The 13346-nt window shown below is 50.6% G+C and overlaps 1 protein-coding gene across 4 annotated transcripts; it reads right to left on the minus strand.

The window, feature by feature from the left end:
- Window positions 1–7665: 7665 nt before the first annotated feature.
- Ly6l (lymphocyte antigen 6 family member L) lies at window positions 7666–11060 on the minus strand. Of its 4 annotated transcripts, none has more exons than XM_050145179.1 (4): window positions 10651–11060; window positions 10257–10414; window positions 10051–10167; window positions 7666–8568 (listed from the first exon to the last, which is right to left on the minus strand). In XM_050145179.1, the coding sequence occupies exons 2-4, from the start codon at window positions 10333–10335 to the stop codon at window positions 8348–8350; spliced, it is 417 nt and encodes a 138-aa protein (XP_050001136.1). In that variant the 5' UTR covers window positions 10336–10414; window positions 10651–11060; the 3' UTR covers window positions 7666–8347. The 4 variants fall into 4 exon arrangements, with proteins under 4 accessions (XP_050001136.1, XP_050001135.1, XP_050001133.1 ...); XM_050145178.1 differs by having other exon boundaries at window positions 10257–10435; XM_050145176.1 differs by having other exon boundaries at window positions 10257–10478.
- Between the last annotated feature and the right edge of the window lie 2286 nt (window positions 11061–13346).

Raw genomic sequence — 13346 nt, forward strand, 5'->3', positions numbered from 1 at the left:
TTTTTTTTTTTTTTTTTTTTTTTTTTTTTTTTTTTTTTTTTTTTTTTTTTTTTTTTTTTTTTTGAGACAGGGTTTCTCTGTGGCTTTGGAGTTTGTCCTGAAACTCTGTAGACCAGGTTAGCCTCGAACTCACAGAGATCCACCTGAGTGCTGGGATTAAAGACGTGTGCCACCACCGCCTGGCTAGGAAGGTTTGGTTGGGTTTTCAGAGGACTGACTCTTCCTTACCTCTCCTGAATCCCATCTGCCAGTGTTAAGCAGACGCAGCTGCCTTGCTCCTGAACCTGAAGAACTGTGAGCTAGATAAGCCTCCTCTCTTCTCAGAGCCCCAGCCTCGGGCATTTTGTCATGACAACACAAAACAGAGACAAAACACGAAAGGGATGCTGTGCAGTCATAAGAAGGAAGGCAAATAGGCCACATGGAATGGGACGGACCTAGAGGACATGATGACGAGGCGCAAAAAGACAGCCCTGTGTGATTCCGGTCATAGGCGGGCCTAGCCTGTGGTTGCCAAGGGTGGGAGAGCCCTGGAGGAAGTTAGTAGGACTTTGCTTGCCTAGCAGCGCCAGTGGCTTCATGCCTCTGAACTAGACACTTGAAAATGGCTCAGGTGCTATGTTTTGCTATGGGTGTCTTACTAAAATTAAGAAAAGACACCTTGAGGGACACGGAGCAAGTGACACACTGGGAAGAGGTGTAGCACCGACCAGCATCATCAAGGATGGTAGGGTTTCAAGTCAAGACTCAGGGAAAAGGCACCCTGTGTCTGTCTGGTCAGTGACACTCGGCAGTGTTGGAGGAATCCAGACCCCCACTCAGCCCCTCCTGTGTGCGGCGTGCTGACCTCAAACCTGGCGAGGCATTGCTGGGGTAGGGTCTCTCAGTGCAGAGGGAAGGTGAGCAGCGACACAGCATGCACACTGCCTCGCGGGTCCTCTAACTTCAGTGAAAGTGGGATGCATGCAGCCAGGACCAACGTCTCTGGTGTTATGGACTCAGCTTTAGGCACTTGGGTCTTTGACCTGCCTGGTAGCCCAGGAAGGGAGAATGCCCAGATCATGGCAAGCTCACATAGGCAAGTCTGGTCTTGGGGGTAGCATTTCCCCCCATAAGACAGTGGGACTGCCTGAGGTGCCTGTGGCCCCTCACACGCCCTGCAGACCCTTGTCGGCCCTACTGCCTGCTTACTGTGTGAGGACATGGCTCAGCACCTCAGACCACATTAGAAGAAGGCTCTGGCCAATCAGAGCATGTGTGGAGGTGGCACCAAGAAGAAATAATTTCTTCAGGTTGAAGTAGCCCGGATGACCTGATGGGGCAGTGCAGGGTTCCAGGGGAGAAAGGTTTTTCTCAGTGAGGTCAGCTGTGCCCTCTTTGAGTCTTATTGAGAATGGCCAGCTGTCCCCTCATGTCCACCACAGGGCTCTGGAACCCCAGCCTTCCCAGACCTTAGTGCCTGGCCCAAATACATGGTATTTGGGGTAACTGGAAGCTGTGCTCTGGGGCCATGGTCACCCATATTTGGTTCCAGGATAAACTATCTTATCTCCTTTGAGGTGAGAGCTGCCCTTTGATATCATGGAGTACAGAAATCAATGATTTCTGTGCGTTCCTGTGGGCAGCAGGATTATGAGACTACAGGCATACCTGTCCTGACCCAAATAAACTCTGAGCTGTGGGAGTGGCAGCCATTTGCCCCCTTGAGGACTGCAGGATGCTTTGGGTCCTTCACATGTGACCCTATTTCACAAACTTGGGGATGGGTGCTAGGACTTAATAGAGACCCCTGCCTGAGATTAATCTTTGCTTTATATTGCAGTAAGACAGCTTCAGCCTTCTCTACAAGAGATGACACTGGGGAGGGCTGGGCAGAGAGGGGACAGGGAGGAGCCCAGACCCTGGCCCCAGGGACTGCTCAGCTCCTGGCCATGCAGCTGTTCTCTGCAGGCATCTGATGCGGCTGTTTGGTCAGTGGAATGCTGTATTCTGTCTCCCCTCTGGCCAGGGGAACTTGTTCATGTTTGATTTCTGTCCTCCATGATATCCGTACCAAAGGGCAGCTCTCACCTCAATGGAGATAAGATAGTTTATTCTGGAACTAAATATGTATGACCACAGCTTCCAGTTACTCCAAATCCCATGTTCAATGTGGTAATAGTTCCATAGAGGGTTCTTTTTTTTAAAAAAATAATAACAAAACAATAAAACCATAAATCAAGACTCTTTAGATACATTGGTGGACACACTGAGCAGGTAAAGTTAAAGCAAAGCTGGGGAAATCTTAGGTTTTGGCCTCAGACAGGATCTGATGAGGTATTTAGCCTCTGGGTTGGTTTGTTCATACATTTCAAAGAATTTCCCTGATTGTCATAAAGATGCCGGGTCACATACAGAGGTCAATAATAAATGGCTATCAAAGGGCCCAAAAGCCCAAGAAAATTTGTAATTAGGCCCTGGACCGGCAAGACTCAACCCTCTCTACAATCACTAACGTTCCTGCCAGCCTGTGGTCAAGTGGGCGTGCTGTGTTTCCAGGAAGTTTGGTCCACAGTGAGACAAGGCGCTTACTTGGCTGGTGGCAGAAGGAAAGGTCAGGGCTGTGGAAGGATCCTAATACCAATGCAAGCTCTAAGAAGCGTGTCTTGTGAACAAAAGGGGCCTGGGGCTCTGCAGGAACACCAGCTGCTGTGGGGAGACAGGAGCTCAGAGTGTCCAAGGCCCCAGAGCCGAGCAGCCTGGCAGGTCCTTCTGAGGACTTTGCTGCTGCAGGTCCTGGGAACGGAAGAATGGATTGGATGAAGCTGGCGTGCACCAGCTTTCACACCCAGGCATCCCAATGCCTAGGGAGAGCAGCCTCCTTGCTGGAGAAAGGCAAAAGTTGGTACCCAGAGGGTGGCCGGGCAAAATAAGGTGGTGGGACCACAGCAGAAGAGATGCCAACAGGAACCGCGTGGCCCTGCCCTCCAGCCTTCCTTCAAAACCAAAGGAAAACAGGGTTGCTGGCAGCCACAGGACAGATAGCCCTCAGTCAAGAGGGCTGCCGCTGTCACTGTCCACAGCACCAGCCAGCACCCTCAAAGCACTTGTTGGGGTCGGGTGCAGAAAGGCTCAGCATCATTGTGTTGGGGTGTCCACGTATCCATTGGCACAACATCATTGGAACACCATAGGACTAGTCACATTTCAAAGTGGTCTCTTACCTGGACTAGCCACCAGGTGTGCAGAAGCGCCCCCAGGCAATGCAACAGGCTGTGGAGGACTCAGGAGGATGGGACCATCCTACTGGCCCTGGTTTAATGAATTGGAGGCACAGCCTAGCCTGACTAGCTGGGTTTGGAGTCTGTGGTAATGAGAACCCTGACATGCCTTCAGTTTGCTCTGGGCTGACCACCCAGGCCCTTTTATGATATGTGTGGTCAGGCCACACCTCCAACAGGCCACACCTCCAACCTGCTTTTTTCCTATGAAAACCCCTCCCCCACACTCCTCCTACTTCCCATCCCCCACTCCCACCCTCCCCTTCATGCCGTTTGCATGTGTTCTGTTGGGTTAATGTACCACAAGTCAACTCCCTTCCCCAACCTGACTGGGCCCCTGTAGAGGACAGAAGGTGCCCAGAGGCTCTCTTAGTTCTTTAACTGCACCCCCTGGGGCCTGGCAGGAGGGACAGCTGGGTCACACAGCACCTGGGACCAGCACTGGGCCCTCCTCATAACAGACCCCATCGTGGCTTCCCCCTGAGTTGTGGCTCCTAATTCCACCTGAGCCGTGAGTGATTGGAGTCAGCAGGGTACCCCGCCCAGCCCGGGAGGAGTGCGGCCAAGTATTGAGGATCCTGAGGACAGTTTGTTTCATCAAGTTCAAGGTCAACAGAACAAACTGGTCAGGTGGGTCCCTCAGGCCCTCACTGTGCGCAGGTGTGAAAAGAAATCTTGGCTTTAGCTTTCAGTTCACTGCTTTCATTCAAAGTGGCCCGATCCCGTCTCTCTTCGCTAGTCTCCTCCTCGATGACACTTTTACCACCCCCCAGCCTTACTGGAAATTACTGGGAATTAATTACTGGAAGTCAGTAACGAAAAAGGCAGATACAGCCTTGTAGTGATAATTTGCTTGTGATCTAACAAATAAAGCTTGCCTGAAGATCAGAGTGCAGTGCTAAGCCACTAGTTAGCCATAGAGGCCAGGCAGTGGTAGCACACACCTTCAATCCCACCGCCTAGGTGGCCGGCCCAGCTGCCTGTTCTTCAGGCCTCTGCATGTCCAGCTAAGGGAATGAGCTACCTGCCTGGATGTCTGCATAGTCCTGCCGTGCCATGTTGGGTGCTCATAGCCAGGCTGGACTGCAGCCCATGAAAGCCACACGGCTCTGGTCCAGGTAACAGGAAAGTGTCTAGGGTCTAAGAGAGACTGGGACAGTGATGGGATTGTGGGAGGCCAGTAATACTTGGGAGAGCAGCTGTAGGGGAGACAGTTCACAAGCCTGTGACTATACCTTCTGTGATCACTTTTGAGTGGCCATCCATTTCTTTTGAGATGGATTCTCGTTTGCCTGGAGCTCACTGCTAGGCAAGACTGACTGGCCATCGAGCCCCAGCATCCGCCTATCTCTGTGCTGGGATTATACACACATGCTGCCATACCCAGCATTTTTCGTGGCTCTGAGGATCAGACTTAGGTCCTCCTGCATATAGAGAAAGTACTTTACAGACTGAGCTATCTACACATAGACCCATCGTTAACTGAAAAATTCACTTATTCTGTAAGTTTCTGGTTTCCAGCTTAAAGGATACTGAAAGACTTAAAGACTGAAGCCCAAGTTCCAAAAGAGGAACTTAGGCCCCAACTCTAAAGGTATAGAGTAACTGATACAGAGGTTGGGTGGGAAAGCTTCCCTAGTGGCCTGAGATTCACCCAGAGATAAGGAGTTAGCTGTCTATAGGCAGTAAAGGAAAAAAAGGCCTATGGTAAAACCACAATCTGGTTTTGTAAACATGTCAATGATCAGCAAACAAAAGCCAATGTCGGGGACCAGCATTACCCACAAGTTCTGTGATTGTCAACGTCTGTCAAGCTTGGTGTGACTGACGCAAGAGTCAACGTGAGTGCGGCTAAGGTAGGACAGAAGGGGGATTTCCTGTGTGAACACACCCAGTTGGGCAAGCAGTATGAAAATTATCTCCAGGCTGGACCAGGAGGCATGCACAGAGCCCACGAGCCCTGCCATTGGTTGGCCTATGCCATGTCTGCATGATTAACCTCTCCATAAAATCCTAATCTTTGCGTAGTCCTAACTATAACTCTTATGAAAAGCCCCCAAACAAGGCACCTCACAGTGTCTTCTTTGGTTCCTCTCCCAGGGTGGGAGTGAGTTTTGCCTGCTCTTTCCTTGGAGATGTCTGCTTTCTTTTTGCTCACTGGTGTGTCCACATCCTCCATTGTCACAGCTGTGAGGGGATGGATTAGAAAGCATCTGTCTCCGTTTGACTTTCGGGGACTGTTGATTGTCTGGCACCTTGGTGCTTGGGTCAAGGATATCTGGGTTGAGAAAGGCCTTGTCACCCTCAAACATGGGCATCACCAGCACAATACCCAGGTGGTACTTACACACAATTTTTACAGGAGACTACCCTGCCATGGCGAGATGGTTTTCTCAGTACCTGTTCCCTTAGCACAAGCCAGGATGTCCCAGGTCTGGAGACCCAGAGGCTCTCGAAGCCCTAACACTTCCAGGATTGCCACCCTGGACCACTAAGCAGTAGACATGACTCACTGCTTGGCCAGTGTGGGGAGCAAGTGGGGTTAAAACTCAGTGTGAAAACCCATGGCGGCTTAAAAAAAAAGTCCTAAAAGCAAGAGAAGGTCTTGCTTTAGTCAGCGATCCTGGGAACAGAGATACCAGACTCAGGGTTATCCAGGCCCACCAAGGGGCTGGGGGCCATGTCAGTCACTGGGTCAAGGTGTTGGTTAGGAAGAGGCTGTAGGGTCCCTGGTGGAGGGTATGTTATCCTCCCTGCCACCTCAGCTAAGAGTCGGGTGGAGGAGCATGAAGAGCAGGGTGAGGGAGGCAGGTGTGTGAGGACCAGAGTGGGCAGAAGTGGGGGTGTGGGGGCAAGGTACCACCCCCACCCCCAGGCTCACTTGCTGTTAGGGTCTGAATCTGAAACATCCCCTTCAGGGTCAGTTTCAAACCTTGTTCGCCAGCTGGTGGCACTATTCTGGGAGGCCGTGGAACCTTCAGGAAAGGGGGTCTAGTTGGTAGAAGCAGGTGGTAGGGGTGGACTCCTGGAGGTCACACCTGGACCCTGGTTCCAACTTTACGCTCAGTTTTCTAGTAAAGCATGATGTCAACAGCCTCATAACATGATTCCACTGCCAAGAGTGGCGTTCCGCCCATGCCTTCTCCCTCACGGTGGACTGGAACCGTGAGCCAAAGCAATGTGGTCATAGCAAGATGAGGGTAATACACCTGTCACAGCAGTCTCCTTGTTCTCTTAGACAGCCTCTTCAGGCCCTGTAGAATCCACTCAGCCTGGCTGGCCTTAAGCTGCCCATCAGTCTCCTAGTCCCTCCCTGTGCTCCTTGCCTGTGGCCTTACCCAGGAACCCTTCCAAGGCCAGCTGCCAAATCATGTCCACCAGACCTCACTTCCTATGGTGAAGCTCCAACCAGACATGTTCTGAGACCACCCTGGCATTCTCTGCTGTCCTTGTGGCACTCCTGACTCTGTCCCCATCCCCTCCTCATAGAGTGGCCAGTGTGCTCTCTTAGGACCCCAGGTCTGAGCTTGGATTGTGTGCCCACCCTATGCTGGGCCACATGCTTTGAGGCCAGTTCCGTGTTCGGTGTGGCTGATTCCTGACTGGGTGTATCCATCCAGATCTTGCCTGCTCTATCCATAGCAGCCTGTGCTGAGAGCTGGAAATGGAACAGGTGTCTGGGGCGATGGGACAAGGAAGAGGTGAGCTGTGGGGCACTGAGAGGTTACTGTCTCTGAGGAGTGAGACACAGCAGTCCCAGTGCATGAACAGAGTCCCATAGCATTTCTCAGCCTGGACTCCATCAGTCAAGTGAGCTGCTATGAGGGAAGGTGGACCAGGGGCAGATGTGGCTGAACCCCTGGCTTCACCAGGTCTGTTCTGCCACTCACAGAGCTTGGACAGTGTGCCAAGGGTCAGGAGCTTTCTCAAAGAAGCCAGTGCCCTGCTTTGGAAATATTCATTTGTCTGTCTCTATGAGGAGCATCAGGGCTTTCCACTTCTCTGAGCCAAGATGTCAGCTAGGAGCAGGCTTCTGGGTATGGAGAAAGGGTTTGGTGTCCTCCCTTCCAACTGAGGGTCTGAGCATCACCTTACAAGTCCTGGAATGGATGGAGATGGGATAGCTCTAATGGTAAAAGTAAAATGCTGTGGATCCTGAGTGGCTGCAGCTGGCAGAAGGCCATGAGACCACGTCACAGGTCCCAGAGTGGGAGCAGGCAGTGGGCCCCAGAGCAGCCAGTCCCAGGCAGGGACGGTGCAGTTCCCATGCCACAGGTCTCCGAAGGCAGCTGGTCCTGGGTAGGGAACCATGGTCCTGGGCAGGGAACCATGAGGCGCATGCCGCAGATCTCTGAAGGCTGGTCCCCAGGGGTGGGTGAGAGATGGATAGGCACACCAGGCAGAGTGAGATTGGATATTTATTTAGTGGGTTATGGAGGGGGAAGGGAGAAGGGGAGAAGAGCAGAGAGGCAGAGAGTGGGGGAGACAGAGTCTACCACCCTAATTTCTTTAACCTGTGGTGCCTAACCTCCCACCTTTTTATTATAAAAGAGATGGGACTGTAATGGTCTGTTCTGTCTCTTTAAGAGGCAAGCCACGCCCATTCCCACCCCTGTCTGCTGAGGCAGGGAGATTTTTTTCCTGCTTGCAGCCTGAGTTCTTTCCTTTTCTGTCTCCCTCTCAAAGAGGCAGCTTTTGTTTCTCCCTTCTCTCTCTCTCTGTCTCTCTCTCTCTCTCTGCTAGTCTCCCTTTCTTCCTTTCCCCTCCATAACCCACTAAATAAATGTCCATCCTCACTCTGTATGGTGTGCCTATCCAAGTTTCTATCTCTCTCCTGCCTGTATGACTCCCTGCCCAGGACCAGCCGTCTTTGGAAACCTGCAGCTTATGACATGCCTATCTATCTTTCCCTCCTCGTGATCTCACGCACTGTCCCTGCCTGGGACTAGCTGCTCAGGGGATCCGCTGCTTGCTGCCTGCAGCCACTAGGGGATCCGCAGCGTGTTTTATTAACCCATTACAATAGCTACTTGAGGTGGAAGACAGGAGGTACTACAAGGGGTGGCAGGGGTGTTGCAGGGTATTCCTCACAACAGGGTGTAGAAGAGGCCCAGACCCAGTGGCAGCAAGATCCTCCCTGGCAGGGTCCTGAACACAGCGCCAGGTACTCTGTTGCAGAGATTCCCTGAGCAGCATACTCTGGTGATCCTGGCCCAAATTTCTTTGTTCACTTCCCACTCATACACACTGTTGGAGTTGGGGCATGTGACAGCGCAGGCCTTGCTGATCTGTGTTCTGCTCCTTGTTCCTGCAGAAGAAAAGAGACTGCATGTGGTTCTAGAACCCCGAGGCTAGACAGAGTGGGGAGAAGCTTCTAAAGTGGATGGCTGGGTCTGGTCCTGCTGGGCCACCTTCTGTTGTCCTTTCTCAGACACTGCCCACACAGCAATAGGAGCTCTGCTACTCAGAGTCACCACCAACCTGGGGTACAGCAAAGAGGTGGGGGCTCTTTTCAGCAGCCCTAGGTGGCCCAGGAGGCGGAGTAAAGGGTGCAAAGTCGAAAAGAACTGGTCGCCAAAGAGTACATTGGTGGCACAGAATTTAGGATGACCAAGGATTCTCTAGCAGAGAGTGTGGAGTCTGCGGCCTTCTTGGAAGCCTTGGCTCTGAACCTCCCTAGTGGGCACCTCAGGTCTTCTCAGGACAGGTAGCACCCAAAAGGGAGTCCTCTGAGCCCACGCCCTGCACAGAACGTCAGCGGTTACCTTTTGGCTCAAGAGCAGTGGAACAAAAAACTGGGGGGTGGGGCACCCAGGCGAGGATTCAAGACTGGAAGAGAAAGTTGGAGAAAGGTGCGGAAGTAGTTCCTCCGCTTCCAAATTGTCACTACACAAATCCCTGAGCTGTAAGGAGAGAAAGAGACTGCAGGGCAGGGCTGTTGCTGATAAGAACAGGGACCGTGCCCTGGGGAAACTGTGGCCCTCCTTGGGAAAACCCCACTTGGGACCAAAGACTTTCACTGGATTTAACTACAAAGGAGGAAACACAGCTGGAAGAGGCAGCCCAAGGCAGTTTCAGTGACTGCGGAGACTACTGCAAAGGACAGTTTATCACCCTTCCCCCAACCCAGGCACACGCTGTACAACTCCTTCAGGGCTTGTTTTAGCGCAAGCCATTATTCTCAGGAAGCCAGGAACCTGGAGATGCTTAAACTTCATGAATTACTCTGCAGCCAGCCAGGCTCAAGACTTTCACCTCAAGAGAGGAGGCAGCTCTGAGGCTTCTGCATGGTCCCAGGGAACTAGATCGAGGTCGGTGCAGCTACTACCACCACGGTGAGCTCAACACAGGTCTGTCTGATCATTTCTGGTTTCTGGACATTTTCATATTTTTGCCTTCTCATGGTGATGGAAAAGTAATGTGTTGGCTCTCGTTCCTTCATCTTCTCTAAGACTGATCTTACCTAAGGTCCCACTGTTTTCACGACCCCATGATGTCCCCATGAGGGTGGGCGGCCTTGGCAAATCTGTCCCTGGTTGATGGGCTCTGTTTTTGCACACCAGTTCATTTGGGAATTCAAGGCATCAGAGCCTTTGTCCCAGGGTGAGTTCTTGAAAGAGTGACACACGAACAGGTACACAATTGGGAGAGAAAAAGGAACGGGCAAATTCCAGACCACACCTTCCAGTATAGGTCAGCACCTAAAGGAGGCATTGGGGCTGCAGGTGTGGGGTGGGGGCCCAGTCTTGCCACTGGCTCTGGAGCCTTCCAGGCCCGAGGAAGGACTCACTTGAGTAAATTAACACCTCGTTGCTCAGGCAGACTTTTTCCTCTGGTCGGCACATCCTGGGCCTACACATGCGGGGCTTGTGGACCTTGAAGCACTGGAAGCAGCTCAGGTTTCTGGCTGTGGTCAAGAATGTGCGTTGGTGGGTGGGCAGCGCAGGCTGGACCCCACTCCCATTCCATCCCCCTCCAGCTCTGTCCATTCCTTACCTGGCTCCCTAGTCTCCGAGTCTTGGGCGAGCTCCACTGACACCAGGGACGCCCAGAGCGCCAGGAGTAGCCAGGTCATGTCTCCGTGCTTTCGCCACACCCTCGCGGCCTTCGTCCTGTCGGGATCCCTCACAGCCGGGTCGGTGCCCTGCTCTTGACTGTGGCGCACGGGGGAGGAGCTGGAACACCGGCTGGCTGAAGTCTGCGTTCCCTCCTCGAGGGCTGCCGGGGGGGGGGGGGGGCTGCACCTTGAGAAGATGGAGGGACAGCGAACCGCGTGAAGCGGGGCAGGTTCTCCTGTGACCCCACCACTACCTCCTGTGACCCCACCACTACCTTGGAGTCGTTGCCCCAGTTCCCGAACCTGGGGCTTCCTTTTGCTTCCTGAACGCACCTGACAGAGAAGAATCCCCTCTATCACTGTGAGTGACAGGTCTGGTTTCCGAATCTAGTCCCAGACTCAGGGTCCAGGAGGCAGCCCGCAGTTCCTGAGCCCTAATAGAACTTTGACAGATCTGGTGTGGTCCAGGAAGTTGGAGGCAGAGTTGAGATTAGAGCCTTCAAGTCGGGGGAGGGTTTGGGTGGGAGGCACACGGTTGGGGAGGCAAGTGATTTGGATAATCAGAAATGGTGGATAGGGCAAAGAATTGACAGCAGAGCCCTGAAGCAGCAATGAAGAAAAAGAGCCAGAGGCTAAATCGGGAGGGGTGGAGGGAGCCGGGTAAACAGACTGCAGGTTCACAGTCCTTTGTTCTTTTGGGCTCCAGATGGCTTTCTTCAGAGTGAGTGGGGCCCGGCCTGGGAGGCCAGAGGTGGGAGAGGAAGGGAGGAAATTGGGACAAACCCTGGGCACCCTACACCAGGTTCTAAAGACTTCTGATGCTGAAGGACTTCAGGTCCCACCGCCCAGCCTGGTGATGTGCAGGCTCCAAGGGTCCTGCCGCAGACATACCTTTGAGCAGATGAGGCGGATGGCCGGAGCATCGCCTTTGGGTTCTCAGACCACAGCACCTGCTCTGTTGCTTCCTAGACTCTTCTGCCAGCACGGTAAGTCTGTGATGTGACCCAGTCCTGTCTATGGGGTTTGTAAATGTCCTGCGTATTTTGAGGGGTGATGCCATTTAAGACTGTTTCCCCGCTCCTAGTGTGGATTTCGGATCTAGGATACCAAGCAGCTTTTCCTTCCCCATCCTATCGTTTCTATATCCCCTGTTTTCTTTTCAGAATGAGATCTCTAAATCTAATCTCCTTTGCTTAGCATCCTTCCTGCTCAATATATATATCTGATATTTATTGAGCTCTACATTTTTCTCTGCTCCTCTCCCTGCCTCTCCTGTCCCCACTTCAATCCTCCCCCAAGGTTCTCATGCTTCCAATTTACTCAGGAGATTTTGATTTTTCTACTTTCTACTTCCCATGTAGATTATATCTATGTAAGTCTCTTTTAGTGTCCATATTTTTGTCTAAGTTCTCTGGGATTGTGGGTTGTAGGCTGGCTTTCTTTGCTTTAAAAACAACCAATGAGTGAGTACATGTGATAATTGTCTTTCTGTGTCTGGGTTACCTCACTCAAAATAATGTTTTCTAGCTCCATCCATTTTCCTGCAAAATTCAAGCTGTCATTTTTTTTTTCTGCTGTGGAGTACTCCATTGTGTAAATGTACCACATTTTTCTTATCCATTCTTTAATCGAGGGCATTTAGGTTGTTTCCAGGTTCTGGCTATGACAAAAAAAAAAAGCTGCTATGAACATAGTTGAGCAGCGTGTCCTTATGGCATAATTGAGCATCCTTTGGATATATACTCAAAAGTGGTATTTCTGGTTCTGAGGAAGGTTGTTTCCTAATTTTCTGAGAAATCACCACACTGACATCCAAAGGTGTTGTGCCAGCTTGTATTCCCACCAGCAATGCAGAAGTGCTCCCCTTTCCCCACAACCTCTCCAGTATAAGTTGTCATCAGTGTTTTTGATCTTGGCCATTCTTACAGGTGTAAGATGGAAATCTTCAGAGATTTGCATTTCTCTGAAGACTAAGGATGTTGAACATTTCCTTAAGTGTCTTTCAGTCATTTTAGATTCCTCTGTTAAGAGTTCTTTGTTTAGGTCTGTATTTCATTTTTTATTGGATTATGTGATCTTTTGGTGTCCAATTTCTTGAGTTCTTTGTATATTTTGGAGATCAGACCTCTGTCTGATGTGGGGTTAGTGGAGATCTTTTCCCATTCTGTAGGCTATCATTTGTCTTATTGACTGTGTCCTTTGCTTTACAGAAGCTTTTCAGTTTCAGGAGGTCCCATTTATTAATTGTTTCTCTCAGTATCTGTGCTGCTGGGTTATATTTAGCAAGTGGTTCCCAGTGCCAATATATTCAAGCATACTTCCCACTTTCTCTTCTATAAGGTTCAGTGTGGCTGGCTTTATGTTGAGGTCTTTGATCCATTTGGACTTGAGTTTTGTGCATGGAGATAGATATGGGTCTATTTTCATTCCTCTACATGTTGATATCCAGTTATGCCAGCACCATTTGTTAAATATGCTTTCTTTTTTCCATTTGACATTTTTTTGCTTCTTTATCAAAGATCAGATGTTCGAAGATGTGTGGATTGATATTCTGGTCTTCTATTCGGTTCCACTAGTCCTCCTGTCTGTTCTTATGGCAGTACCAGGCTGTTTTCTGTACTGTAACTCTATAGTAGAGTTTGAATTCAGGGATTGTGATGCCTCCAGAAGTTCTTTTACTGCACAGGATTGTGTTGGCTAGCCTGTTTTTTGCTTTTCCAAATCAAGTTGAATACTTCAAAGAAAGTTCAAAGACTTTAGAGGTCTTTGAAGAATTTTGCTGGGCATTGCATTGGATCTGTGGATTGCTTTAGAGTTTTTGACATACAAGTCTTCCACTTGTTTGGTTAGAGTTACTCTGAGATATTTTATGCTATTTGTGGCTATTGTAAAAGGTGTTGATTCTCTAATTTCTTCCCCAGCCCTTTTATCATCTGTGTATAGGAGGGTTACTGATATTTTTGAGTTAATCTTGTATCCTGCTACATTGCTGAAAGTGTTTATGAGTTATAGAAGTTCCTTGGTAGAAT

The sequence above is a fragment of the Alexandromys fortis genome, unplaced genomic scaffold (genome assembly GCF_014885135.2).
Source record: "Alexandromys fortis isolate MF-2015 unplaced genomic scaffold, M_Fortis_MF-2015_v1.1 scaffold_2_1_26212458, whole genome shotgun sequence".
Classification (NCBI taxonomy): Eukaryota; Metazoa; Chordata; class Mammalia; order Rodentia; family Cricetidae; genus Alexandromys; species Alexandromys fortis.

Bases quoted from the DNA above. Each gene is read 5' to 3' on its own strand.
- Ly6l (XM_050145179.1), bottom strand. From the start codon at position 10,335: ATGACCTGGCTACTCCTGGCGCTCTGGGCGTCCCTGGTGTCAGTGGAG. The intron at 10,168-10,256 runs GTAAGGAATGGA...TCTTGACCACAG, and splicing joins CTCGGAGACTAGGGAGCCAG to CCAGAAACCTGAGCTGCTTC. The intron at 8,569-10,050 runs GTGAGTCCTTCC...TTTCTTCTGCAG, and splicing joins CGAGGTGTTAATTTACTCAA to GAACAAGGAGCAGAACACAG.